Source organism: Myxocyprinus asiaticus, chromosome 3 (assembly GCF_019703515.2).
Source record: "Myxocyprinus asiaticus isolate MX2 ecotype Aquarium Trade chromosome 3, UBuf_Myxa_2, whole genome shotgun sequence".
Classification (NCBI taxonomy): domain Eukaryota; kingdom Metazoa; phylum Chordata; class Actinopteri; order Cypriniformes; family Catostomidae; genus Myxocyprinus; species Myxocyprinus asiaticus.
Genome location: NC_059346.1, coordinates 51,921,420 through 51,948,624, shown reverse-complemented (window position 1 = coordinate 51,948,624; position 27,205 = coordinate 51,921,420). Strand labels below are relative to the sequence as shown.

At 43.4% G+C, this 27,205-nt stretch overlaps 1 protein-coding gene across 1 annotated transcript in view; it reads right to left on the bottom strand.

The window, feature by feature from the left end:
- Positions 1-27,205, bottom strand: part of drd2b (dopamine receptor D2b) — a 130,597-nt gene that overhangs the window by 17,128 nt on the left and 86,264 nt on the right. The window contains exon 3 of the mRNA XM_051674000.1: positions 2,029-2,138. Coding sequence (XP_051529960.1) covers positions 2,029-2,138 — 110 coding nt within the window. The remainder of the gene's footprint in view (positions 1-2,028; positions 2,139-27,205) is intronic.

Genomic DNA, 27,205 nt, shown 5'->3' with positions numbered 1-27,205 from the left:
GTAACCACGTACATACACACTGTTCACACTTAATCCAGTTTGGTTATTTACAGGAGTGACAACCACAAATTCACTCCAGGAAAATTCAGATAGTTGACAACCAAATTTTCATTAAATCCATGTAGTGAGTACAGAACTGAACTGAACAACTACTGTTAAAGAGACAGTTCACCCCAAAATGGACATTCTGTTATAATTTACTCACCCTCATATTGTTCCAAACTCATATGACTTTCTTTCTTCTGACGATCACAAAAGTCTTTTCAATACAATTGAAAGTTATATACTGTAGAATCACTTTAAACAGCATCACGCGTGCATTATATTGCAAGTCTTCTGAAGGCATGCAACTTAAAATTTAAGTCATTTTTTTCACTAAAAATCTTTGTCAATTGGGCGTTAGCACTATGACACCCTGCCTACACCTGAAGAGAGTGGTACGACACATCAAAAGCAAATACTGTAGATCCAATTCTAATCAATAAAGCTATCGACGAACACACAAACACACACACACACACTCACACACACACACACACACACACACACACACACACAGAGAGAGAGAGAGAGCAGCCGCATGCGCCTCTCCCTCTCTGGCATCCCCGGCTCCTCCTTTATCCTTCTCCCGCTGCTTGGGCAACTCAGCACCCGGCATGTATCCTCTTGGCCTGGCCATGCCCTCCCCCTTGTCACACTTGCATTTTTTGACAATAAAAACAACACCAAGACAGCTTAATTCATGCAACTTAAAATCTTATGATCAAATTTCAGGTTGTTTCTTATCAAAACCTATCGTATGTCTTCAGAAGACTTGAATATGATGCACAAGGTGGACAAATTACTTTTATGATACTCTTGGGTCACTATCAACTAATTGAATCGAAAAGATGGACCGGATTGTTCACTACAACATCTTTTGCGTTCTGGGGGTGACAGAAAGTCATATGGGTTTGAAACAACATGAGAGTGAAAAAATTTAATTTCTGAGTGATTTTTGGGTAGACACTGCAGTTTGTCTAGTTGCAGTTTTGGAAAAACCAAAAAATCACAATTTAATTTTTTGACACCACTCTGTTTTTCTCCACCAGCCCTGCGGTCAAGGAGTAACTCATACAGTAGATTATGATCCTTGTTTAAAAGGTGTTTAAAAGCAAGCAATAATTTAGGGGACACTTCAGTGGGAGTTGTCACTCCCAAAACTGCACAGTGTGTGCGTGGCCTGTATATACAATATTTTGCAAAAGTCTTAGGCACATAAGATGTTTCACAAAAACATATTTCTTAAGATGGTTGTTTATATCTTCAGCTTTAGTGTGTCAATAGGAAATATGCATTTTAGACTCCCAAACATTACTTTTGAAAATAGAATAGAAGAACAGAGAGCCCTGCAACAGATGGCATTGCCCCCACAGAGTCCAAATCTCAACATCATTGACTCAGTCTGGGATTACATGAAGAGACAGAAGCAATTGAGACAGCCTAAATACTGTAGATAGAAGAACTGTGGCAAATTCTCCAAGAAATTTGATACATCCTATCTGCCAACAATCAAGAAAAACTATGTCCAGGTGTACCTAGGTGAATTGGTGCTGTTTTTAAGGCAAATGTGGTCACACCTACAGTAATATTTATTTAGCTTTTTTATGTTTACTGGACTTTGTATGATGTTAATTGATAAATGAAAACTATTTATGGCATTATTTTTGAAGACATCCCACTATGCAACATTTTTCACAAGTGCCTAAAACTTTTGCACAGTACTCTATATCTAAAAGGTTTTGGTAATTTTCCTTTTTTTGAAGCATCTCTTATTTTTTTTTTCCAGCATGATTTTTAACAACTCAACTCAATTAACTGGTTTAAACAACATTTGAAGACTGGCAGAGAAATAATAAACCTTTAAAATTCAAGATGTCTATTTCAAACACCCCACCACCTGTTGGATAATATGTGGTTGATCTGTGGCATTCCTGTCATTTAGGAGAATCATTACTCTATTTTTTCTGAACTGAAAGGAGAACCTACCTGTCGATACTAATAGCACACAGATTAAGAATGCTGGCTGTGCACATCATGACATCCAGTGTGACAAAGATGTCACAGTGGATTTTACTGAAACGCCACTCTCCCACCACCTGCAACATACAAAACACAAACACACACACACACACACACAGACAGAGAGAGAGAGAGAGAGAGAGAGAGAGAGAGAGAGAGAGAGAGAGAGAGAGAGAGAGAGAGAGAGCGAGAGAGAGAGTTTTGAAATAGCAAGTTCAATAATTTATTGTTTACAGCAACATGAACAATGCTTTTAAACCTGGCCAATATAAATCAATGAATAATAAACAATATGGACTGCATTGAAAGATGAATACAAATGTTGTTCTGGAAAATATTGTATAGGTATAATGCAAGAGAAAAGCTGTTTCAACAATGATGTGACCCTGTTCACCAGAAAATTACATTTTAAATCTTGACCATGTCATCTAATTTTAATTTTCTGTAATGTACAGTAAAATTTAAGGTGCTTTTATTGCTTAAAAGAAACATTTAAGCAATAAAAATTTTCTCAGGACATATTATGTTTCTTGATAAACACTCTTGCAGTTTGTTGCAGTTTTGTTTAGTGGGCAGTTTGACTCATTTGCCAAAATGATACAACACCTGTGAATAAGAAACATAGTCTCATGACAACTCATAATCATTTGTACGAGATGGCAAAATTGTAAGAAAATTTACGACTTGGCTTGTACAAAAGGTATGACTTTTAGACCAACCTATCAAATCAATATAACACAGTTGTCAAATTTTAGCTAGCCTTCTATCCAACAATTGTTTGAGTACACTGATGAGCCAAAACATTATGACCACTCACAGGTGAAGCAAATAACATTGATCATCTCCTAACAAGGCCACATGTCAAGGTCTCCGTAGATTAGATGGTAAGTGAACAATCAGTTCTCGTAGTCAACATGTTGAATGCAGGAGAAATGGGCAGGAGTAAAGACCTGAGCGACTTTGACAAGGGCCAAATTGTTAGGGCAAGAAAACTGGGTCAGAGCATCTCTGAAACGATAAGGCTTGTGGGGTGCTCCTGGTCAGTAGTGGTGAGTACCTACCGACAGTGGTCCGAGGAGGGACAAACCACAAACCGGCGACAGGGTGTTGGGCGCCCAAGACTCATCGATGCACAAGGGCAACGAAGGCTATTCCATCTGATCTGAACCGACAGAAGGTCTACTGTGGCACAAGTCACAGAAAATTTTAATGATGGTTACAGGAGGAATGTTTCACAACACACAGTGCATCACACCCTGCTGCGTATGGGGCTGCGTAGCCAGTGGAGGGAGTGTGATGCCTTGGGAAATGTTCTTCTGGGAAACCCTGGGTCCAGCCATTCATGTGGATGTCAGTTTGACATGTGCCACCTACCTAAACATCGTTGCAAACCAGGTACACCCCTTCATGGCAATGGTATTCCCTGACGGCAGTGGTCTCTTTCAGCAGGATAATGTGCCCTGCCACACTGCACACCTTGTTCGGGAATGGTTTGAAGAACATGATGAAGAGTTTATGGTGTTGTCCTGGCCTCCAAATTCCCCAGATCTCAATCCAATTAAACATCTGTGGGATGTGCTGGACCAACAAGTCCGATCCACAGTGGCTCCACCTCGCAACTTACAAGACTTGAAGGATCTGCTGCTAATGTTTTGGTGCCAGATGGACCACAGGACACCTTCAGGGGTCTTGTAGAGTCCATGCCTCAGCGGGTCGGTGCTGTTTTGCAGAGAACCAACAGCATATAATGCAATGTTTTGGTTCATCGGTGTATGTCATTAACCCGCAATACGCTTCCCTCGTCTACCCCAATATTCCTTTCTTCCATGTTACACAGAAGTTATTTCCCTATTAAAATCATGGTTAGGTTTAGGTTGTAGGAAAGGGGTTACATTTTATGGTAAGGTCTAGGCCTGGGATAGGGGTTAAACGTAAGAAAAAAACGTAATGTTATTCTTTCTTTTTTTTTTCAATGGGAGTAAAAGATGTATGTTTTGGTATAAGCCAAATTGTATGGTTTCTTATGATTTCGGCATCTCCTACGATAATTACACTTCTCATGAGACTGGGTTGGAATAAAAGGGTAAAACCACAAGTAGTGTTGATTATTTGCACGAGCTGTCTACATTGTTCTATCTCCCGATATGCAATCAGGTAACGGCGCAAAAGCTCAAAAATGTTGTTTTAGCTTTTTTAGTGTATACTGTTAAAGTATTTTATCTTAAGTCAATTTAAATGCTCCTAATGTTTTCTTTAAAGCTGCACAACAGAAGATTTTTTTGTTAAAAATTAACAAAAGTCCATTATTGAGCAAGTACATAAAAAATCCATGTTCAAAACGTCCTGGTTACTTCCGTAACCTCCGTTCCCTGATGGAGGGAACGAGACCTTGGGAGTCAATGTAGTGACCTTGGGAGCCCCAAACACCTCTGATCTTTGATAAAAGGCCAATGGGAATTGGCGAGTGGAATTTGCATGCCACTCCCCTGGACATACGGGTATAAAAGGAGCTGGCTCGAAACCACTCATTCAGGTTTTGTGCTGAGGAGCCAAGACATGGTCCCAGCCATTTCAGCTGGTAGTTCAGTGTTGTGGCAGGAGGGACACAATGTCTTGTTCTCTCCATCAGGGAACAGAGGTTACGAAAGTAACCAGGACATTCCCTATCTGTCACTCACTCGATGTTGTGTCAATGTAGTGACACTACGGGTCCCTATATGAAACACCACAACTAGCTGAACTGTGTTACGTGGACTGGCAGTGCGAGACGGGCAGACCATTGCGTGCCTCGTAACCAGCGCATCTGGCCGTCATGCTCTGCCCAAGGAAGACGTGGGTTTACCAATGGGGAAACCGTCTCATGGAGGATACATCACACGGGGTTACATACAGGCAACCAGCACATGTGGAGCACCTACCCAGTACAGGGCCTATTAGCACACGTACTGGGCTGGCATTGAATTTCTCCGTGAACTCGCCTGCCACAGGGCTAAGGAGGAAGGACATCCAGGGTCCACGATCTCGTGAACACGGCTGGGGGGTAAAAAACGCACGTCTCCTCCTCCAGGAGGGGAAAGGCACTGTATGCAAGCGGTACACCTGGCCAGTTGTCCTGCAAACTTACCTGTCCGTACCTGACAACACACGGGATGAAACCGGCTCAACCTGTAGATTGTAGAACCTCGCAAAGGCATTGGGTGTTGCCCAGCCCGCTGCTCTACAGATGTCTGCTAAAGAGGCAACATTGGTCAGGGCCCAGGAGGCCGCCACACTCCTGGTAGAGTGTGCTCGTAGCCCCAAGGGGGGTGGCATGCCCTGGGTGTGATATGCCAAAGCGATGGCATCAATGACCCAGTGAGTGATCCTCTGTTTGGAGACAGTGCTCCCTTTCTGCTGTCTGGTTGGGGTCTCAGGACCATGTGAGAATATTCCAGACTCAACTCCAGGCACGTGTCGCTGACAGAGAATGCCTGCAGGTCCCCTACCCTCTTGATGGACATGAGTGCAGTCAGAAGGGCAGTCTTCAAAGAGACTGCCTTTAGCTCAACTGACTCCAGGGGCTCAAACGGGGCTCCCCGCAGGCCCCGCAGGACCACGGAGAGATCCCATGAGGGAATGAGGCGCGGTCTGGGAGGATTCAGCCTCCTCACGCCTCTAAGGAACCTGATGATCAAGTCGTGCTTCCTGAGAGACTTACAGTCAACTGCATTGTGGTGTGCCGCTATAGAGGCCACGTACACCTTCAAGGTGGAGGGGGGACAGCCGCCCCTCCAGCCTCTCCTGCAGGAAGGAAAGCACAGACCCGACTGCACATCTCTGGGGGTCTTCGCGTCGGGAAGAACACCACTTAGTGAACAGACGCCACTTCAAGGCATACAGGCGCCTCATAGAGGGAGCCCTAGCCTGAGTGATAGTGTATACCAACATGGGTGGTAGGCCACTTAGGTCTTCCACGTCCCGTCCAAGGGCCAGACATGGAGATTCCAGAGGTCTGGTCACAGGTGCCAGATGGTGCCCTGTCCCTGAGAGAGGAGATCCTAACCAGGGAGGGGCTGTTGTGAGGAGTGTGAGGTCCGAGAACCAAGTCTGGGTGGGCCAGTAGAGTGCTACCAGGATGACCTGCTCCTCATCCTCCCTGACCTTGCACAGGGTCTATGCAAGTAGGCTCACTGGGGGGAACGCATACATGCATAACCCCCGGGGCCAGCAGTGTGCCATCTGTACCGAGAGGAACCTCGGTCAGGGCGTACCAGAGCGGGCAGTGGGAGGATTCCTGGGAAGCAAACAGGTCTACCTATGCTTGAATGAATTGACTCCAAATCAGCTGGACCACCTGGGGATGGAGTCGCCACTCTCCCCTGAGCTTGACCTGCCGCGACAGCATGTCTGACGCGCTGTTGAGGTAGCCTGTGATGTGAGTGGCTCACAATGACTTGAGTCACTGCTGACTCCAGAGGAGGAGACGGCGGGCAAGTGCAAGCCGTCTTGGCAGTCGATGTACGCTACCATCGCCGTGTTGTCCATTTGGACCAATACATGCTTGCCCTGGATCAACGGCCGAAGCCTCCACAGGGTCAGCAACACTGCCAGCAACCCGCGGCTGTGTGCCCGTTGCACACGGCACCCCAGCCACGCTCTGAAGCATCTGTCATAACCATGACACAAGCCACACCTCCAAGCTCCGGGGGTGAGATCGGTCATCGAACGCAGCTCCTGCATCAATCCCGTGTTAGAACTACCCTTGTGCAGTTCTCTCAGCGCCTTGGCTTGGTGCACTTGCAGGAGAGCCATGGCGTGCAGGGCAGAGGCAGCCTATCCAGTGGCACCATAAGCCTTAGTCACCAGTGACGACGTAAACCTAAAGGCCCTGAATGTGAGTCTCGGACGGTTCCACCAGGTGGCAGCGCTTTGCGGGCACAGGTGCACTGTAACCAACTTGTCCACCTGGGGAATCGCCAAGTACCCCCTGGCAGCCCCACCATCGAGGGTAGTGAGAGCGGAGGAGCTCAGAGATCGGGTCCGGGCAGTGAAAGGTGCCCACCATGACTTCGTGAGCTCCTCGTGCACCTCTGGGACAAAAGGGACCGGGGCGGGGCATGGCCGTGAGCCCAGGAACCAATCATCAAGCCACAAGGGTTCAGGGTGGGGCAGAGGGTTCCACTCCAGCCCGACACTTGCAGCCGCCCGGGTAAGCATGGCCACCAGCTCCACGTCGGCCTGAGGTCCTCTGCGTCAGACTGAACCAGCCCATTCTCCGATGCTGCTATCGAGAGTTCATCCACTTTGCGAGCCCCGAATAAGACCGTGAACTCGCCCTGAGACGAGCCTGCGGTCTCATCCCAGAACTCGACTGGGGCGAACAAGCGTGCTGGGGAATGGGAGGTCTGTGGGGGTTTACCCGGTGGAGCGGCTACCATTGGGGTCTCCAAATTGCCCCCAGTGCTAACCGACGCGGTGTCATACCCGTAGGTAGAAGGACCGAGGTGGGGAGCCGCAACCGCAACGTTGCCATGGTCATGTTCTCACAGTGAGAACATGACCCATCCACGAAAAGCTGTCTCTGCGTGGGCAGCGCCCAAGCACATGAGACAGCGATCTTGGCAGTCGGAATTGGAGAGATAACAACTGCAACCAGGAATTAAACACAGACGGAAAGCCATCTTTAAAAAGACGCTCTCCATCAGTGCCACTCTTTTAGAAGGAAAATATACTCTTTTAAATCCAAGAATATATGCTCTTTTAGGCTGCTGAAGCGCCCAGAGGCGTTCTCTGCACTCCACCGGTGCACGAGGGGGAGAAACCGCTGTAATGCACCATAAATCCAACAGCTTTCAGAGATGAATTGACTGGCAGAGGAATTCAGCTCGCTGAAACACAACCGCTCAGCTCTGAAGAAAAAATCTGAATGTGTGGTTGTGAACCAGCTCCTTTTATACCCGTATGTCCAGGGGAGTGGCATGCAAATTCCATTCGCCAATTCCCATTGGCCTTTTCTCAAAGATCAGAGGTGTTTGGGGCTCCCAAGGGCGACCTCTAGTGTCACTACATCGACACAACGTCGAGTGAGTGACAGATAGGGAACCATGTCCTGCCCTGATTCACTAAGGTAAGCCTACAATAATTATTTATATTTTGAGCTGTCGGGTCGGATTTGGTGCAAAATTGCAAGTTACGTTATTCGTTTACTGTTTGCCAAAGTTGTTTACTTTCTATAATGCCTGGATATGTTTTCTGGTAGGGTTGTTGAAGCTTATATTGGTTGCCATGCTTTAATGAATCAAACATTACTACGGGGATATTGTGTTTACCAATCGCGAAGTGTTTAGGCTTTGTTTTCCAGTGAAGTTACTGTAACATGTTAACTAATATTCATGAATTTTAAGTATTTTATAACATTGCTGCAGTTTCAAGGTTCTCTAAGTGTGTGTGCCACTGTTTTATAATTTCTTATACCCCAGTCGCAGAAATGCACAAATTGTTGTCATTTTCCATTGCTCCTTAGCAGATAGTGTATTTAAACAGAGTTGACAAATTAAAATTAAATTTAAAAGCCACCACTGATACACCGTCAGTATTACAAGGTAGTTCCCCATGAATGTACCGATTTCATACCACAGTAATGTACATATGTGAAAGCTCTACTTTCGTGGGCAATGGAGGAGTCAGGAGACAGCGAACAGTTAAGGTCAGTTTCTTTATTTTTTTACAAGGTCACACTGACACGGCTTATAGCCAACTCAAAAAGGGACAATTGTGTAGCTCTGCTTGTAGCTCATCCTTGGTGCTCTCTCTCTCCCTGCTCTGATGCCCTGGCGTGCCTTTTCAGGTCTCCCTCCACCATCACTATAATCAGAGACAGGTGTTAGAGTAATCATAACCCAGGTGATGATCCTTACTGCTCTCCCTCTCCCGCAGACTGACACATGTCCACGCCCCCCCATGCCACTTACCCCCACCGCCGACTCAGGCCAGGGCAACATCCAGCCTGCCTACTCCCCTGCCATTTCTGGAGAGAAAGTTGGCCACAACCATCTGCGCCCCCGGTCTGTGGACCACCTCGAATTTAAAGGGCTGAAGAGCAAGATACCAACAGGTGATCCGCGCATTAGTATCCTTCATGCGGTGGAGCCACTGCAGAGGAGCGTGATCAGAACAGAGGGTAAAGGCCCACCCCAGCAGGTAGTAGCGGAGGGTAAGAACAGCCTACTTAATCACAAGACACTCCTTCTCGATGGTACTATACTTTGTCTCCCTGAAGGAGAGCTTGCGACTACTAAATAGCACTGGTCATTCCTCCCCTCCCACCTCCTGCGAGAGCACTGTGCCCAGCCCCCTGTCAGATGCATCAGTCTGCAAATTAAAGGTGAGAGAAGTCAGGTGTATGTAAAAGTGCCCCCCTCCATAAAGTGCGGACTTTAAGTTAAGGAAAGCCTGTTGGCATGACTCTGTCCACTGGACCGGATCAGGAGCCCCCTTTTTAGTAAGGTCAGTCAGCGGGCTGGTGACATCAGAATAGCTAGGCACAAACCTCTGGTAGTAGCCAGCCAACCCCAAAAACTGCTTTACCTCCTTTTTGGTCTTGGGCACCAGGCAGACTGCGATCGCTGCGGTTTTGTTAACCTGTAGAGGCACCTGCCCATGACCCAAGTGGAACCCCAGATACCTAACTTCCACCCGCCCAATTGCGCACGTCTATGGGGTTAGCTGTGAGTCCTGCCTTGCCGCAGTGCTCTCAGGACAGCCCTCAGATGTTGCACTGCACTGGACCCACTTGGACATACCTCGCGGAAGCTGGGTGACGAACTGCTCCAGTACCACCAGGTCTACTACATCCACGATGCTGCGGGTTCCCTCCGCCAGCAACCATTTCCGGCAGGCATCCCAGAGCTTTTGGGCCAAAGCGAACAGGCGGCTGTGCTTCCCGAAACTCAAAGACCGGAAGAGCTGACGGCTTTGTTCAAGGCTACGACCAACCCGTTGCTGGCTGACCTTCTTCAGATGTTGATAATTGAGGAGGCTGGCTGCAGGAAGTTGTTGTGCCGCCAGCTGTGCCTCCCTGGAGAGTAAGGGCCATAGATGGACCACCCACTGGTCAGGAGGCCACTTCCACTTCTTTTCAAAGAGGTCCAGGAAGGCCTCTGGGTCGTCGTCCGGCCCCATCTTCATTAGGGCCCCGAGTGGGGTGGGTTCCGGGGAGGTTGCAGTGCCAGCCCCCTCTCTGGCGATCAGGCTCCGGAGCACCTGTTGGTCCTCTGCTTGTGCCTGGAGCAGGACTTGGAAATGCTGTTCCTGCTCCAGGCGTATGTCCATGAGGGCCTGGTGGTGAGTCTGCTGGATGCTGGCAAAGGTTTTGAAGACTTCGCCCAGCGGTGAGGACTCCATAACGGCGTACTCCTCCAAACCCGAGTTTTTGGCACCACTGTGAAAGATCTAGGTTCGTGGGCAATGGGGAGTCAGGAGACAGCGAAGAGTTAAGGTCAGTCTCTTTATTTTTATACAAGGTCACACTGACACAGCTTATAGCCAACTTAAAAAGGGACAATTGTGTAGCTCTGCTTGTAGCTCGTCCCTGGTGCTCTCTCTCCTTGCTCTGACGTCTTGGCGTGCCTTTTCAGGTCTCCCTCCGCCATCACTATAATCAGAGACAGGTGTTAGAGTAATCATAACCCAGGTGACGATCCTTACCGCTCTCCCTCTCCCGCAGACTGACACATCACCACGCCCCCCCATGACACAACATATTAATGTGTTTAGCGTGTAGGCCTAATCATCTCTATATTATAACTTTATTGCCAAAGAAATTATTAAGAAAACTTTTTATTATTGTAATTGTTATATTGCATATTTCTGATTTTTTTCCATGTTTAATAAAGTATATTTCATACTTATCATTATTGAATCATCTTTTTGTGCTTACGGTTTACTTGCATTGTCCACTGAGGCTGTAGACTGTAATATAAAAAATATTTAAAGGTCTTCCATTAAACTCATATATACTTAAAGTTCCACAGTGCAGCTTTAAACATCTAAAATTAAAAATGTCCTAATATATATAAACATTTCTTTGCCTGTATTAAACCTTGTATAATATTAATGTAAAGCATCACTATACATTAACTTGCAACACACTGGTCAATGATGTCTATTAACATTAATTGCCTGTTGCTGGATTGAACACAACTTTACAGTGCAGGTTAAATAGTGATGCATATTGAGGAACCTTTTGTCTGTAAGAGACCACATGGCTTTGTAATCCAAAATATTTTACAATGAAATCATACATGATTGAAGAATGCTGTTCGTTGGTGTATCACCTAAGGAATATCCAGCAGCTCTCATACAAAACCTCTCATTTCAAGTCTCTATGCCTTTTTCTACTGAGATTTTTTTAGCTCCCCACAGAGCCGTAGTAATACTGCTGAGAAGCCATTAATACACACAAAATCAGTGTGACAATAAATGTGCACCGTTTTTAATAAAATATTCAAGTTAGCACTTTTACAAAGCAAGAGATTAAATAATCACAGGGCTAACTACACTTGAGAGGTAGGAGATATATTCATTCCTTATTAATGTTTTATGAAAGGCTATTTTCTCCATCATAAGCCCAATTTGATTTGAATGAATGAATATGTGTTAGATAATGCATTAGCATATGCTTCCTTCCCTCCCTGTAATTGAATTACATTTTTTATACAATGTATTATAATATAAATTACAAAATCTGTTAATTTATGCTTAAAAGGCCATCACCTTTCCACTTGAATGCATTCAAGAAGCTCTTAGTGGAGCTCTTATGCTCTTAGTGTGAATAAGTAAAGAAGTATTTCATTTACATGGAGAACTGTATTTTAAATATAGTATGCTATGTATTGCAAAATACACTGTTTACGTGTAGATTTGATCCCATTTTATATATATATTTTTATTTCTAAATGAAACTTTGACCTTCACTGTAGGTCTGTTTAGGAGCTAAAAGTCATGAATATACTTCAATGCCTACATGCTGTCTTTGTGTGGGTGAAGGGGGCGTACCCCATGCACCCAATTTAGATCGACTTAGGCAAAGACTGACAGGTCTATAGGAGAGTTTATTGCAGGTGTTGTAATTTTACATTTGCATACTATTTTTGTTATATTTTTGTTTCCATAATAGGGTTATATTGCCCTTTAACTGAGTGCTTGTAAGTTACTCACCTGGCACCTATTAGCCAGCAGTAACTGGTACCAGGGGAAGGGAAGAGTGATGCTGGAGAGCGGAAGAATGAGTGTGCCTATAGGGAAACCAAGACTTTCCAAAACAACTTTGTAAATAAACAAGATATTCTCCTTCAGCCTGGACAAAGTCTTCTAAGATGCTTGCTTTCTTTGTATCTCATTAGACATAAATAATAATTCTCCAGTTCTAATCATTGCAACCAGTCAAATCTGATATACCCATCACTGGCACCAACAGACTGCAAAACTGAAGGATATCTTTGGAACTGACAATAATCTGTCAAAAAGTTAACTTCATTCTGGTCCTAATGTCCCACCAACTTCTGTGCTACTAGTGCAGGGGTACTCAACAACACGCAATCCAACTTAACCAGGCACTAAATGCATCATTCTTTTCAGTGCAAACTACTGCTGTGCATTCACGAGTGCTATGAGAGCAGTTTGTCCACAGTGGCTTGCATTTTCATTCAAGAACGTGTATTGTTTAGTGCTAAAAACAACACTAATTCTGCTATGAATTTGTGTGCCACCTAAAATTTCACTTCAGTTTGTGTTTTTTTCCCACCAAAACCAAATCGTTTGCCTTCAGAAGACTTGGAATTTGATACACAAATTCTGGAGTGACATGAGTGTCAGTAAGACCATGTCCACATTAATCCGTTTTTGTTTTTCTAATGTCATCGTTTTCCAAAGTATGCAGTTAAGCAGAGCATTAAAGTCTGTTTTTTTTTCTCCTTAAAGGAAAACGACTTTTTAGTGTGGATGAGAGCCGCAAACATTGCAAAATCACAGGGGTGTAAAGTAATTGAGTAAAAATACTTAAGTATTATGCTTAAATATCATTTTTGGGGATTTGTAATTTACTCAAGTGCAATTTATATGGAATACTTGTAATTTTAATTAAATTTTCAAAGAAAAAATAGTACTTTTTACTCCTTACAGTTTTACATTTTTGTAGGTCATTTTCTTTCGTCTTCCTGGACTGAAGCCGCCTTTTCACTGCATCCGACAAATGACAGATTGACAAACGGCAGAGTGTTGCATGGTGGCTGTGTGGAGAACCGACCATCTGCAGAGGCAGAATTTCAGATCTGGTTTAAGCTAAAATATTTGTGTGACTAGAACATATGTGACCGCCCAACTGAATGTGATGTATTCATTCAAATCTATGAGCAAGAAGTGAGAAACACAGACAGTTTTTATTCTAAACCCCTGCTACATCTACAGATTGGACAGTTATGAAGTCAAAAATGATCATTCACGTTGCAAATATATATATAAAAACAAAAGGCTTTTGTAATTAAATGTGTACATTAGGGGTGTGCAGCGAAGCAATTATCTGTATCTGTATTTGTATCTGTTACTATGAGAAAATTATCTGTATCTGTCTCTGTATTTGGATAAAACCGGATGTGGGCATGGCTTAAACCGGACGTGTCTTGAAACTAATTTTTAAAATGTAACTAGCTTTTGTATATAAACTATGTCTCAGATAGGCCTATTTAATTATTATTATTATTATTATTATTATTATTATTATTTTATTTATATTATTAATTATAATAATATTTTTTATTTAATTATTGATATATTCTTTATTTTTTTATCATCAGATGAAGCTGGATATGCAGGCTACATTAACTGTGGAATGTGTTTATAGCTTTAGTTTCTCCTGGTATTTTTGACATTTGCTGAAACAGAATTTTGGTTTATGTCTGCAGTGTGCAAGTATATGTTTAAGTTTATGTGCAGTGTGCAAGTATAAAATTTTTATTCTGGAGGCATGAGGTGTCACGCAATTGTGAAATGCAATTAAACACAAATATAAACATTAAAATAAATTAAAAAAATATTAATTAAGCCTACAAACAGGTGAAAGCACCGTAAAATTATATCAGAAGGTTTTATAATAGGCTACATTCGAAGCTTATTTTGTGTGCACATATTTTAACATAATGTGGAGGACATAATTATTTAGTTAAATTACATGTTCAGAATTAGCTAAATGCAGTGGAATAAATTGCAAGAGCGAGCCTCTATACATTTCTAGAAGAGAAAAGCGGGGAAAATGCCATGTTTTGTTTTCTCTGCAATCCTCTTTTTGCAGGAATATTCTGAATAGATTTACAAGTATTTAAACCTCTATGGAGCATTTAAACGGTTTGGGAATAAAGGCTAAACCAGGCAATTACCTTCATTGGTGATGTAGATTTAAATATGGTCAGCTTTAAGAGACAGACAGACAAGTTCCACTATAAAATCATCATGTCAGGAATTCAACATCGCGCTCAGGTTGGTTTCATGGATCCTTACGTGCAAATTTTGTCCAACAGTTGGTGTTAATGTGTTAACAGACATTTTAAGAAGTGGAAAATGTGTATGATTTAGTATCTTAGTTAATGTTACTCTTGACAAGATTAACGGAGACTGAAAAGGAGTCGAGACCGCAGCCATCTGATAAACTTGAAATCACACTGTGCGCATTTTCATTCATAAGGTTTACACTGCAGTAATATTGGCTTCACAGACTCATTATTGCTTTGTAATTTTGGCTATGTTTATTTAAAATATTGCTTTATACCTTTGCTCATTGGATGATCATTATCATTTATGCATATGATTTAAATATGAATGCATGAATTTCTAATTCCTATTTGCTGAATTATTGTTGTTGTTGTTAGGCAACTATTAACTATAATAATAACTATAAAACCAGCAATGATAATGATGATAATAATAGTAATAAAAATGATGGAATCTGAGTAAATAATTCACAAAACTGACAACATTACTAACTTTCTTCAAAGCTTATTTAGATTTTTTCTTTTTAAACTTTCTCTATGTCTCAAGGGGCTGGGTGCTCTGACATCACAATTTGTGAGTGCCTTCTCCCATGTAATGAACAATGCGTGACTGTGGCAATGTTTTTGCAAAATAAAATGGTGCGGTTCCTTACATGTCTCAGGGCAGTTCCGAAGTTAAATGTCCACTGTGTGGCGCTAAAAGTGAGTTAAATGTTCTCCCGAACAGATGAGGTTTTAAGGTTAATGTACTATTGAGTTATGAATCAACAAAACCTTCCTCCCAACACTAAATCTTAAACCTAAACATAACCGATAGTGTCAGAAAAAGCATATGTGAGATGAAAAACACAATTTCTGAAGCAACCACATCATTTTGTGGTGCTTCTACGACACTTTCGGCTCACGTGTTGACTTGCGTGGTCTTCAGGACTTGTACCCCGCCTATGCAACACTCATTAGTTGAGCTTCCGTGCAATTTGATCACACTTAAACAAGCTTGTAAATGTAGTTAATTATGTAATGCAAACGTTAAAATGAGTCATGTGCTATAGTAAAAGTGTTTATATATATCATAAGATAGCATTGTGTAAGGGAACAGAGCGAAAAGTAAGTGTTTATGAACTGTTAATCAGCCGTTACTCGTGATTTAAGTAAAATGGGGATAAAAGTCATTGCTGTTTTAGTGCCTCTAGTGTTCGTTCCACCAGGAAATTGCAGTGTTATGTACAACAGGCCACATAAAACTCATTTTGCAAAAATGTAGTTATGATAACATGATTTTATGACCAGGTTACGAATGCCACTGGGTGAGAAATATGACAGTCGTCAGACACAGTAAAAAGGTGACTTAAACCAATTGAATTTAACAACATACTCTCTCACACAATCTCCTCTCTTGATTTCATTCTAGCTAGGGAAAAAAGTTACTTTTTTACTTTTTTAATACTTAAGTAAAATTCAGTGTGAATACTTTTTTCTTTTCACTCAAGTATGTTTTTGGCTAGATACTTGGACTTTTAATTGAGTAAAATTTTCACTCAGTATCCATTCTTTCACTTATAATATATAATTATATAATTAGTGAGTACTTTTTACACCCCTGCAAAATCATTGCGTTTTCAAGTGAATATGCATTAGTGTGGATGTGGGCCAAATTATGAAAGAATTTTCACTTTTGAATGAACTATTCCTTTAAGTGAAAGTAACAAAGGATAACTAGGTGTGCTTCATAGGTCAAAATATTTAATCAGTGGTGCTCATTGGAAAAATTGGTAACGCAACTAATGAAAAAAACAAAAAAAACAATCCAAGGCACCCGTGTGGTGAGGATGAAAAATTCCTTTATTCAACTGGGCTTAGAAAATCGTAAAATATGGTGTTGAGGGCTGTTGTGGTGGCAGATTTTTACCACCATGGTTGTGAAGGGCCAACCACCGCCGGTGAACAGTGTTGTATGGTGGTTGGGGGTGGGGGAGGGGGTGCGCGCAAATCACGTGTTTATTGTGGGTCAAACCTTAAAAAATGCGTAATTGAACACGGAATAGAAATTGAACCCTTTATAAAATATCACAAAATACCCAAAATACCATTACGCAAAACTAAAAAATATTTTGCATTGGCTTCAAAATATCTGGCTGTTATTGCACCAGTAGCTTATAGCCTATCTTATATGCCGGTAACATGTAAACATCATTTACATACATTTACATTTAGTCATTTAGCAGACACTTTTATCCAAAGAGACTTACAAATGAGGAACATAGCAAGCCATTTGTCATAAAAACTTTGTTTTCAAGGTGGCTTGAATAGTATAGACGCTAGCACAGAAGAAAGAGCCAGAGAAAGAGTTTGTTTATTTATTTGTGAGTGCCTTCTCCCATGTAATGAACAATGCGTGACTTTGGTAAGTGCAAATTCAATAGTATGTGCAGTTAGTGTGGGTTGGTTAACTGGTTGTGGAACAGATGTGTTTTCAGCTGGTTCTTGAATGTTGAGATGGTATCAGCAGTGAAAGTTGTTAGCTCATTCCACCACAGTGGAACAGAGTAAGTGAACGATCGTGACATAGACTTTAAGCCTCTTTGTGATGGGACCACAAGGCGTCGCTTGTTCATAGACCACAGAGAGCAAGTTGGAGCATAGACCTGTATAAGTGAACTGAGGTAAGTGGGTGGTTCCATTGGCTGTCCTGAATGCCAGACTCAAAGCCTTAAATTTGATGTGGGCAGCTACAGGTATCCAGTGGAGTGAAATCAGGAGTGGAGTGACATGAGCCCTTTTTGGCTGATTGAAGACCAGATGGGCTGCTGCATTCTGGATCATCTGCAGTGGCTTAATTGTTTTAGCTGGGAGACCAGCCAACAAAGTATTAAAGTAGTCCAGTCTTGAAATGACCAGAGCTTGGACCAGAAGCTGTGCAGCATACTCAGACAGAAAAGGTCTAATTTTCCTGATGTAATAAAGCGCGAATCTACAAGATGTGGGTTGCAAAATTAAGCTGGTCATCTACCAACAGGGTTGGGGAGTGACGAAATACATGTAACGGGAAAACGTATTTAAAATACAAAATATAAGTAACTGTATTCCACTACAGTTACAATTTAAATAATTGGTAATCAGAGTACAGTTACATTCAAAAAAAGTATTTTGGTTATTGAAGAGATTACTTTGCATTTTATTGTCATTTGTTTCATTTAATATTTAGTCCTTTCAGATGGAAAACATTTATACATATAAATGATGCGATCCAAAGTGCATTTGAACAGCGGTGAAACACTTTCTTATGATGCGTTACATTCATACGAGCAGACAGAGAAGTAAGTTTGAAGTAAGTTTGGAGCAGAAGAAATAGAAATAAACCTTGTGTAAATTGTCAGCTTTACGCTAAGCTAAAATGCTAAAATGCTAAAATACTGTTTCTAGCCATTTTACATGCATGTTACCAGGTATGATTTTTTTATCAAGAAAATTCATGTTAGATCATAATTTCTTTTTTTCTAGTAAGACCTTTGATATTAGGGCAAAAATCATATTCTTGATAATAATTTTTGTATTGTTTTCCTGTAAAAATGTCTAAAAATCCTTAAAACAAGATCAATTTGATTTATCTTGTTTTAGAAACAACACTGCATGAGATATTAAGGTTTTTCAGAGAATGTATTTTTAACATGTGTATTTTGTCTTACTGTGCTGGCAGAGTTGAGTTGAGTTCAGAGCCAGTGCTGAAGAAGTAATCCAAAGTATTTAGAATACGTTACTGACCTTGAGTAATCTAACGGAATACGTTACAAATTACATTTTACAGCATGTATTCTGTAATCTGTAGTGGAATACATTTCAAAAGTAACCCTCCCAACCCTGCCTACCAAGCACTGATCCTTGAGGAACACCAGTGGTCAGCAGGTGTGACTCGGACACCTATCCTCTCCACAAGACTTGAAAGATCTGTCAATGAGGTATGACTCAAACCATCCAGTTCCTGTGATGCCCAGGTCATAGAGGGTAGACAGGAGGATCTTGTGGTTCAATCAATGTCTAAAAATATTCCAGAATGTCAAAATCTGTTAATTTAGGTAAACTTGAATATTCAGCACAACTAAATATCAGTAAACAGCTGGACAGTATTTAAATGGTGGTTGAGAGGATCTCACTGGGATTATGCTTTTTCCAGCCGCACTGAATAAACATTCAGTACACGTGTATTGTCCATAAATGAAATTACTGACAAAAATGAATGAGGTATTTTATGATTCAGTTAACAAAGATGAGATGAAAAAATATGCATCATAAGGATAATTAAACAGTTCTACTTAAAACATATTGTTGACAAAATATGACAAGAAATAAAAAACACTGCAAGATATTACCAATGCAGTAGCAATATTTTAAAAGAAGAACAATCTTGTTTGAATAAAACAAATGAACCAGTCATAGTATTTTAAGGAATCAATTTTTTTCAAACACATCCTATATCCTATATGACATTAATCAGCTATATGAATAATATAAATATAAAATACCACCACTTACAGTATATTTGCACAGACAATGAAGCGAAGGCTCAAATTAACTTGAACAAGTTGCGCGCTATGCTGAACACGCATTGAATAGGCCAGTGCCGTAACAATGCTCTATGTTGCGCAAAATCCTAAAGTCTCTAAAAATTTAAAATTAATGCATCTCTATCATGAAGAATCGACTACACAGTAACAAAATATCTAATAATTCACTATACTCTTGATATGCTATTATTTCATGAATTTATTTCAGGTTTTTGCAAGTCTTATAAGTTGTTGAAATTAAGGGACACATCACCGGCGTTGGCAGTCGTCATGGTTACTTGTGTAACCTCCATTCCCTGATGGAGAGAACGAGATGTTGTGTCGATGTAGTGACACTAGGGGACACTCTTGGGAGCCTGAGACACCTCTGGTCTTTGATAAAAGGCCAATGAAAATTGGCGAGTGGTATTTGCATGTCACTCCCTCGGACATACGGGTATAAAAGAAGCTGGTATGGAACCACTCATTCAGGTTTTATGCTGAGGAGCCGATATAAGGTCCGGCCATTTCAGCGGGTAGTTCAGCATTGTGGCAAGAGGGACACAACGTCTCGTTCCCTCCATCAGGGAACGGAGGTTACGCAAGTAACCATGACATTCCCTATCTGTCACTCACTCGACGTTGTGTCAATTGGCTTAACTGTGTTACGTGAACTGGCAGTGTGTGGTGGGCAGACTACTGTGTGCCTCATAGCCAGCACACCAGGTCGACACGTAACCTCCCCCAACATAGTTATGAGTTTCGAACGGCCTTTGGGGACAAGTTGACTACTCAAGAGATAGAGACAGGCTGAACCCAGTCGTGGCCTCTTTTCCCCTTCTCTATTTCCACTCCCTAAAAAAGAAGGGGGATTATCCGACTGGGCCGCCAGGTCTAGTCGGGGAGTGTCCCTCCCAAGGGGAAGACACTGCGGAGACCACGCCTTGCCCAAAGAGAGGGGGGGATATTTAAGTGGAAGAATACGTCACATGGTCTTTCCGACCATGTGGAGAGTCTTCAAGGTAGATCCTACCCAATGGGGGAAGAGTTACTACGAAGACTGGGCCCAAGGAAGACGCAGTTTGCCAACAGGGAAACTAATTAAAAGAAGATATATATCGCATGGGGTTAGCCTCACAGGGAACCGCCACATATGGAGCACCTACCCCAGAACAGGACTCTTAGTTAACACGTGTACTGGGCCGGCAGCGAATCTCTCCAAAAACTCGTCTGCCACAGGGCTCGGAGGAAGTCAACCAGGGAACAAAACTTGTGAACACTACTGGGAATTAATGGTGCACGTCTTCAGCTCAAAAGGAGGTGGAAGACGCTATGTGCAAGCGACACACCTGGCCGGCTATCCCGGGCTTATCCGCTTGTATTGTGTGCCACTACCTGGGACGAAACTGGTTCCACCCGGAAGTTGTAGAACCTTGTAAAGGTGTTGGGTGTTACCCAGCATGCTGCTCTGCAAATGTCTGTTAGAGAGGCACCCCTGGCAAGGGCCCAGGAGGCCGCTACACTCCTGGTTGAATGGGATCGTAGCCCTACCGGGGGCAGCATGTCCTGGGCGTGATATGCCATAGTTATGGCATCAATGAGCCAGTGGGCGATCCTCTTCTTGGAGACAGTGCTTCCTTTCTGCTGTGCACCAAAGCAGACAAAGAGCTGCTCAGAGATCCTAAATCTCTGCGTGTGATCCAAATAGATGGGTAAAGTGCGCACCGGACACAGCAACGACAGGGTTGGGTCTGCCTCCTCCTGGGGCAGCGCTTGCAGGTTCACCACCTGGTCCCTAAAAGGGGTCGTGGGAACCTTGGGCACATAGCTCAGTCGGGGTCTCAAGATCACGTGAGAGTAGCCCGGACCGAACTCCAGGCACGTTTCGCTGACAGAGAACGCTTGCAGGTCTCCTACCCTCTTGATGAAAGTGAGCGCAGTCAGGAGGGCAGTCTTCAAGGAGAGTGCCTTAAGCTCGGCTGACTGCAAAGGCTCAAAAGGGGCTCTCTGTAGACCCTGAAGAACTACAGAGAGGTCCGATGAGGGAACGAGGCGCAGTCTGGGGGGATTCAGCCTCCTGGCGTCTCTTAGGAACCTGATGATAAGGTCGTGCTTCCCTAAGGACTTACCATCAACTGTTTCGTGGTGTGCTGCTATGGCAGCAACGTACACCTTCAAGGTGGAAGGGGACAGCCTCCCTTCCAACCTCTCCTGCAGGAAGGAAAGCACTGATCCGACTGCGCATCTCTGGGGGTCTTCCCGTCAGGAAGAACACCACTTAGCAAACAGATGCCACTTAAAGGCATACAAGCGCCTCGTAGAGGGGGCCCTAGCCTGAGTGATCGTATCTACCACTGCAGGTGGTAGACCGCTTTGGTCTTCTGCATCCCATTCAGGGGCCAGACATGGAGATTCCAGAGGTCTGGGCGTGGGTGCCAGAGGGTGCCACCCGGACGACCTGCTCCTCGTCCTCCCTGACCTTGCACAGGATCTGTGCAAGTAGGCTCACTGGGGGAAAATCATATTTGCTCATGCCAGGGGGCCAGCTGTGTGCCAGCACGTTTATGCCGAGGGGGGCCTCGGTCAGGGCGTACCAGAGCGGGCAGTGGGGAGGATTCTTGGGAGACAAACAGGTGCACCTGTGCCTGTCAGAATCGACTCCAAATCAGCTGGACCACTTGAGGAGTCTCCACTCTCCCCTGAGGGTAACCTGTCGTGACAGCGTGTCCACTGTAGTGTTGAGGTTGCCCGGGATGTGAGTGGCTTGCAGCGACTTGAAGTGCTGCTGACTCCAGAGGAGCAGACGGCGGGCGAGTTGTGACATACAACGAGAGCACAGACCACCTTGGCGGTTGACATATGCTACCATTGCTGTGTTGTCTGTCTGAACTAACACGTGCTTTCCCTGGATCAACGGCCGAAACCTCCGCAGGGTGAGTAGAATTGCCAACAACTCGAGGCAGTTGATGTGCCAATGCAGTCGCGGGCCCATCCACAAGCCGGCGGCTGCGTGCCCGTAGCAAACAAAGCCCCAGCCCATTTTGGAGGCGTCCGTCGTGACCAGGAGACCAGTTCTAGGGGAACACCTGCCCGTAGAAACGAGAGGTCGGTCAAAGGGCTGAAAAGATGGTGACAGACCGGTGTGATGACAACGCGATGTGTCCCATGGCGCCATGCCCATCTCGGGACTCGAGTCTGAAGCCAGTGCTGAAGCGGCCTCATATACATCAACCTGAGCAGGGTGGCCACCGCTGAGGATGCCATATGCCCCGGGAGCCTCTGAAAAAGTTTCAGTGGAACCGCTGTTTTCTGTTTGAACGACTTAAAACAGACCAACACCGACTGGGCGCGCTCGTTCGTGAGGAGCGCTGTCAAAGAGACTGAGTCCAATCCAAACCGAGAAAAGAGATGCTCTGAACCGGGAGGAGCTTGCTCTTTTCCCAGTAGACCCGAAGCCCTAGTTGGCTGAGGTGTGAGAGCTCCAAGTCCCTATGTGCGCACAACATGTCTTGAGAGTGAGCTAAGACTAGCCATTCCTTTAGCGCCTTGGCGGACTTTCAGGAGAGCCATGGCATGCAGGGCAGAGGTGGCTTGTCCAGCAGCACCGTAGGCCTTGGCCGTCAGAGACGACATAAACCTACAGGCCTTGGACGGGGGCTTTGGGCACCCGCGCCAGGTGGTGGCACTCTGTGGGCATAAGTGCATAGGTGCGCGAGCGCATTTATCCACCAGGGATTGCTGAATAGCCCTTGGCCGCCCCACCATCGAGGGTAGTGAGGGCGGGGAAGCTGAAAAGATTGGGACCAGGCAGTAAAAAAGTGCCTCCCACGACCTTGTCAGCTTTTCATGCACCTCAGGGAAGAAAGGAACAGGAATGGGGCGTGGCTTTGAGTGGCACAGAGAGCCCAGTAATCAATCATCGAGCTGTGAGGGTTCAGGGAAGAGCGGAGGGTTCCACTCTAGCCGACGCTCGCGGCTGCCCGGGAAAGCATGTCGTCATCTCCGCGTCAGCCTGTGACTGGGCAATCATCCCCGAAGGGAGGAGCCCAGCTGAGGCTTCCGCATCCGACAGGACGAGCCCGCTCTCCGATGCTGCGCTCGAGAGCTCATCACTTTCACGGGCTCCAAATAATAGGTCGAACTCGCCGTGAGACGAGCCGGCGGACTCATCCGGAAGCCCGATCGGGGCAGACGAGCATGCTGGGGAATGGGAGGTCCGCGGGGGGATACCCGGTGGAGGCAGTCCCATTGGGGTCCCCAAATTGCCCCCAGTGCTAGCCGCGCTGGCCTCATACCCGTGGGTAAAAGGACCGAGGCGGGGAGCGACCGCATCGTTGCCATGGACATGTCGTCGCAATGAGCACATGACCATCCACGAATGCTGTCTCCACGTGAGCAGTGCCCAAACACGAAAGACAGTGATCATGACTGTCAGAAGGTGAGAGATAATGAGCGCAACCAGGAATAACACACAATTGGAAAGGCATCTTTAAAAAGACGTGTCTTTAAAAAGACGTTCTGTGTGTGCCGTTCTTTTAGAGAAATATACTCTTTTAGAGAAATATACTCTTATTTCTGCCGAAGTGCCCAGGGGCATTCTCTGCAGTGCACCAGTGCGGAGAAGCCGATGAAATGCGCCATCAGATCCAGCAGAGGTGAATGAACAGTCGTGGGAATTCAGCTCAGTGAGCATGACCGTTCGGCTCCGAAGAGAAAATCTGAATGAGTGGTTGCATACCAGCTCCTTTTATACCCGTATGTCCGGGGGAGTGGCATGCAAATACCACTCGTCAATTTTCATTGGCCTTTTATCAAAGACCAGAGGTGTCTTGGGCTCCCAAGAGTGACCCCTAGTGTCACTACATCGACACAACGTCGAGTGAGTGAAAGATAGGGAACCACCACCACGGTGCCACTTCACCACTGCGGTGGGGATGTCATGGTTATCCTAGCAGTCCTAATGCTGTTGGCCAACATGTTTCTGGTAAAAAGCCCTCATCAGCATACACTATTCCTTTGAAGGAATGTTCCTGGTTCAATACAAGTTGAGCTCAATCGACAGCATTTGTGGCATAATATTGATTAACACAAAAATGTATTTTGACTCGTCCCTCCTTTTCTTAAAAAACAACAAAAAAAAAAACAAGACTGGGTTCCAGTGATGCACTTATTATGGAAGTGAATGGGGGCCAATTTTTTTACATTAAAATACTCACTGTTTCAAAAGTATAGTCACAAGACATAAAGGATATGCATGTACAAATTATTTTAGTGTATTAAAACACTTTTTTTAAAGAAAAGGAGGGACGAGTCAAATTTTTTTTTTTTTGTGGTAATCAATATTATACCCAAAATTGGGTGCTTAAATAACAAAGGTAGCATGTGCAAATAAACAACACTAGCAAGTGGGTGCAATTCATTCTTCCCCACTTTGTCATCCAATACGGTTTGGAGGAAACCTGACTTTTTCATTGCAATAAATATTCTTATATTTTCTCATATCTTGAATACCATACTAATATAAACTCTTCAATATCTATTGTAACTCTCTAGAGAAATATGTATAATGGATGTCCCTTTTGTAAGAAAGAAATTAAGTAGCTTTACATTTGGGAGTAGTCATTGATCTGGTGTTATCTCACTGCCTCAGCCTAGAACTTTCAAAACCCTCTTTTATACAGACTCGCATCCAACTTTAAATGGACACTTTTCACAATATCATGACTCAACTTTCAAATCCTAAATCACACCCTGTCAGCTGAAACAGTTGACATAACACTAAATCTTCGATTCTGCACAACACAAATCCCATTAACTTGGCTTAGTTTGTGTGCCCTCTAGTGTAGAAACTAATTTAATTGAATTTGCTGTTAAAAAAAAATACATCTACTCATGCATCGCGCATCAAACAAGTATCTTTTTCGCCAGCCCAGCACACTGCTAGCTTAGTGATAGCAAGTAAAATTGATACTTCACTGTTTTACCAGACTCGCACATGTCAGATGTCCATGGTTTTATTTTTTATTTTTTTATTATTTTTTTTCGCAGTTTAAAACGTAATTTGTATTTAAGGTTAGATGCATAGGGAATTTTGATTCTGATGGTATAAGTTCATAAGCTTTGATGACAGGTGTCAGACATCTGGTGTGGCCAAATAATTTTCCACATTTACACGCAATAAATTTCACTCACATTTTCTCGCATGCTAGAGACCTGTTTTTACATTGTTTTTTCAGCAAATAAGCTCAACCTTGCTAACAGTGTCAAATGTGACATAAAAGAGCACCTGGAGCTGACCGCACAATTGCACAGATACTTACCCGCAATGCTCGAAGTCAGCCGGCAATGCCATACCTGCAATGATGCACAATTCCAGGCACAGAACCAAACGCTATTCTTGTGTACCACAAAGCGATGAGGGGGGAGTTTTGAAGTTATGCAGTTATCTCATATATAGCATACCCATCTCAATCGGTAAACCATTTATTCAATATGTATATAATTAATATTACGTACAAAACATGTACAAATATAACATGTTTAATATAAGGGAGTTGTTTTACAAAGATAATTGTGTTAAATATGCATATTTTCAAAATACCTTGTGTGAATATTATCTATGCATTAGAGAGGGTGTATGCAAATGGATGCTGAATGTTTGGAGGGATACGCCACTGTAAAATGTTTGGGAACCACTGCTCTAGGGTGATTGAAGACAACTAATAGAACTTATATTCTTAAAGCACTGAAGCAGTAACCACATGCTCACTGCATTCACTATCCACAATATTCTCAGCGAGTCCACTGTATTTCACTAGGGGGGCAGAATTTCCGGTTGGCTAGTGGAAGTGCGATTGGTTGTCATTTTGTATGTAGCCAGACAATGCTTGCTTGTGTGTCATGCGGTTAGATTCTTGCTTTTTAAATGTTATAAGATGTCTTAAAAATTTCCTGGACAATGTGTGCAGTTTGGTTATCCTAATAATAAAGCAAAACTAACGTTTTGTCTAAAGCAGCAATGTTATGATCAGAAACCAATCGCAAAGCACAGCGTTCCAGTCCCAGATGCTGCTTCTTCCATCAGCTGCCTACAGAAGGATTGACATAGGAACATCTATTTGAAAAAGCTTTGGAATAATTTATTTGTGTGCTCTTTTCACTTTATTGGCAAGAAGTCACCAGCGGGGACTACTTATATATTGGGCTGCAACAACTAATCGATAAAATCGATTATTATCGATCATGAAAATCATTGACAACTAATTTCATCATCGATTAGTTGGATAAATGCCACAAGCATGGAAAAGCTCCATCAGTGATGTCACTTTACAGCCCAGTGTAAAATGAGTTGCATGATGAAACTTGTTTGAAAAACAAAAGAGACAAGCTGAAAAAACCGGACCCAAGTTGTCCAGCGCAGGAGAGCACTTTATAAACACCTCAAAGAAGATCATAATAAGGATAGAGTTTAATGTGGAGCGGTTGCTGCATCAGTTGTGTTGACAGAGTGATTGTGCTGTTTAATGAGCTTAAGAGTTGTTTCTCTCCAGCCAGACTTACATTTTACTGCTGTTTTCTGTTTATGTATGCATATATACTGTATATTTCTGTATAATGTATGCATGTTATGAATTCAAAATCAGCCGCGTATTTCAGCGTATTTTGCAAAACTGTTTGATTTTACCAATGCGAGTCTCCGTTAAACTTCACTGAGCAAGTGAGCGTGCGATCGTGATGGAAAAAGGGAGCGCAATCACTTTGATTAAACTTGTGCAACATCATACTGCGCTTTCAGTTTCAGTGTAATCAATTGTGCAGCTTTCATGGATATCATACTCATGTCTCAGAGGTCAAAGTATGCGGTTTTAAGTGTTTTAGATCATTTCTCATCATGTGAAGGCATGTAATACAGTGAGCACCGGTATGAGACTTTTCAGCACAAGAGTGAATTTGGTTTACAGATGATTGTACTATATTAAACTGTGTATAATGCTGAATATAATATATAATAATGCTAAGATATTTGATCGTCCTGAAAATGTCAATGTAATGTCTGATTCCACCAGTAAATTTACACCATGG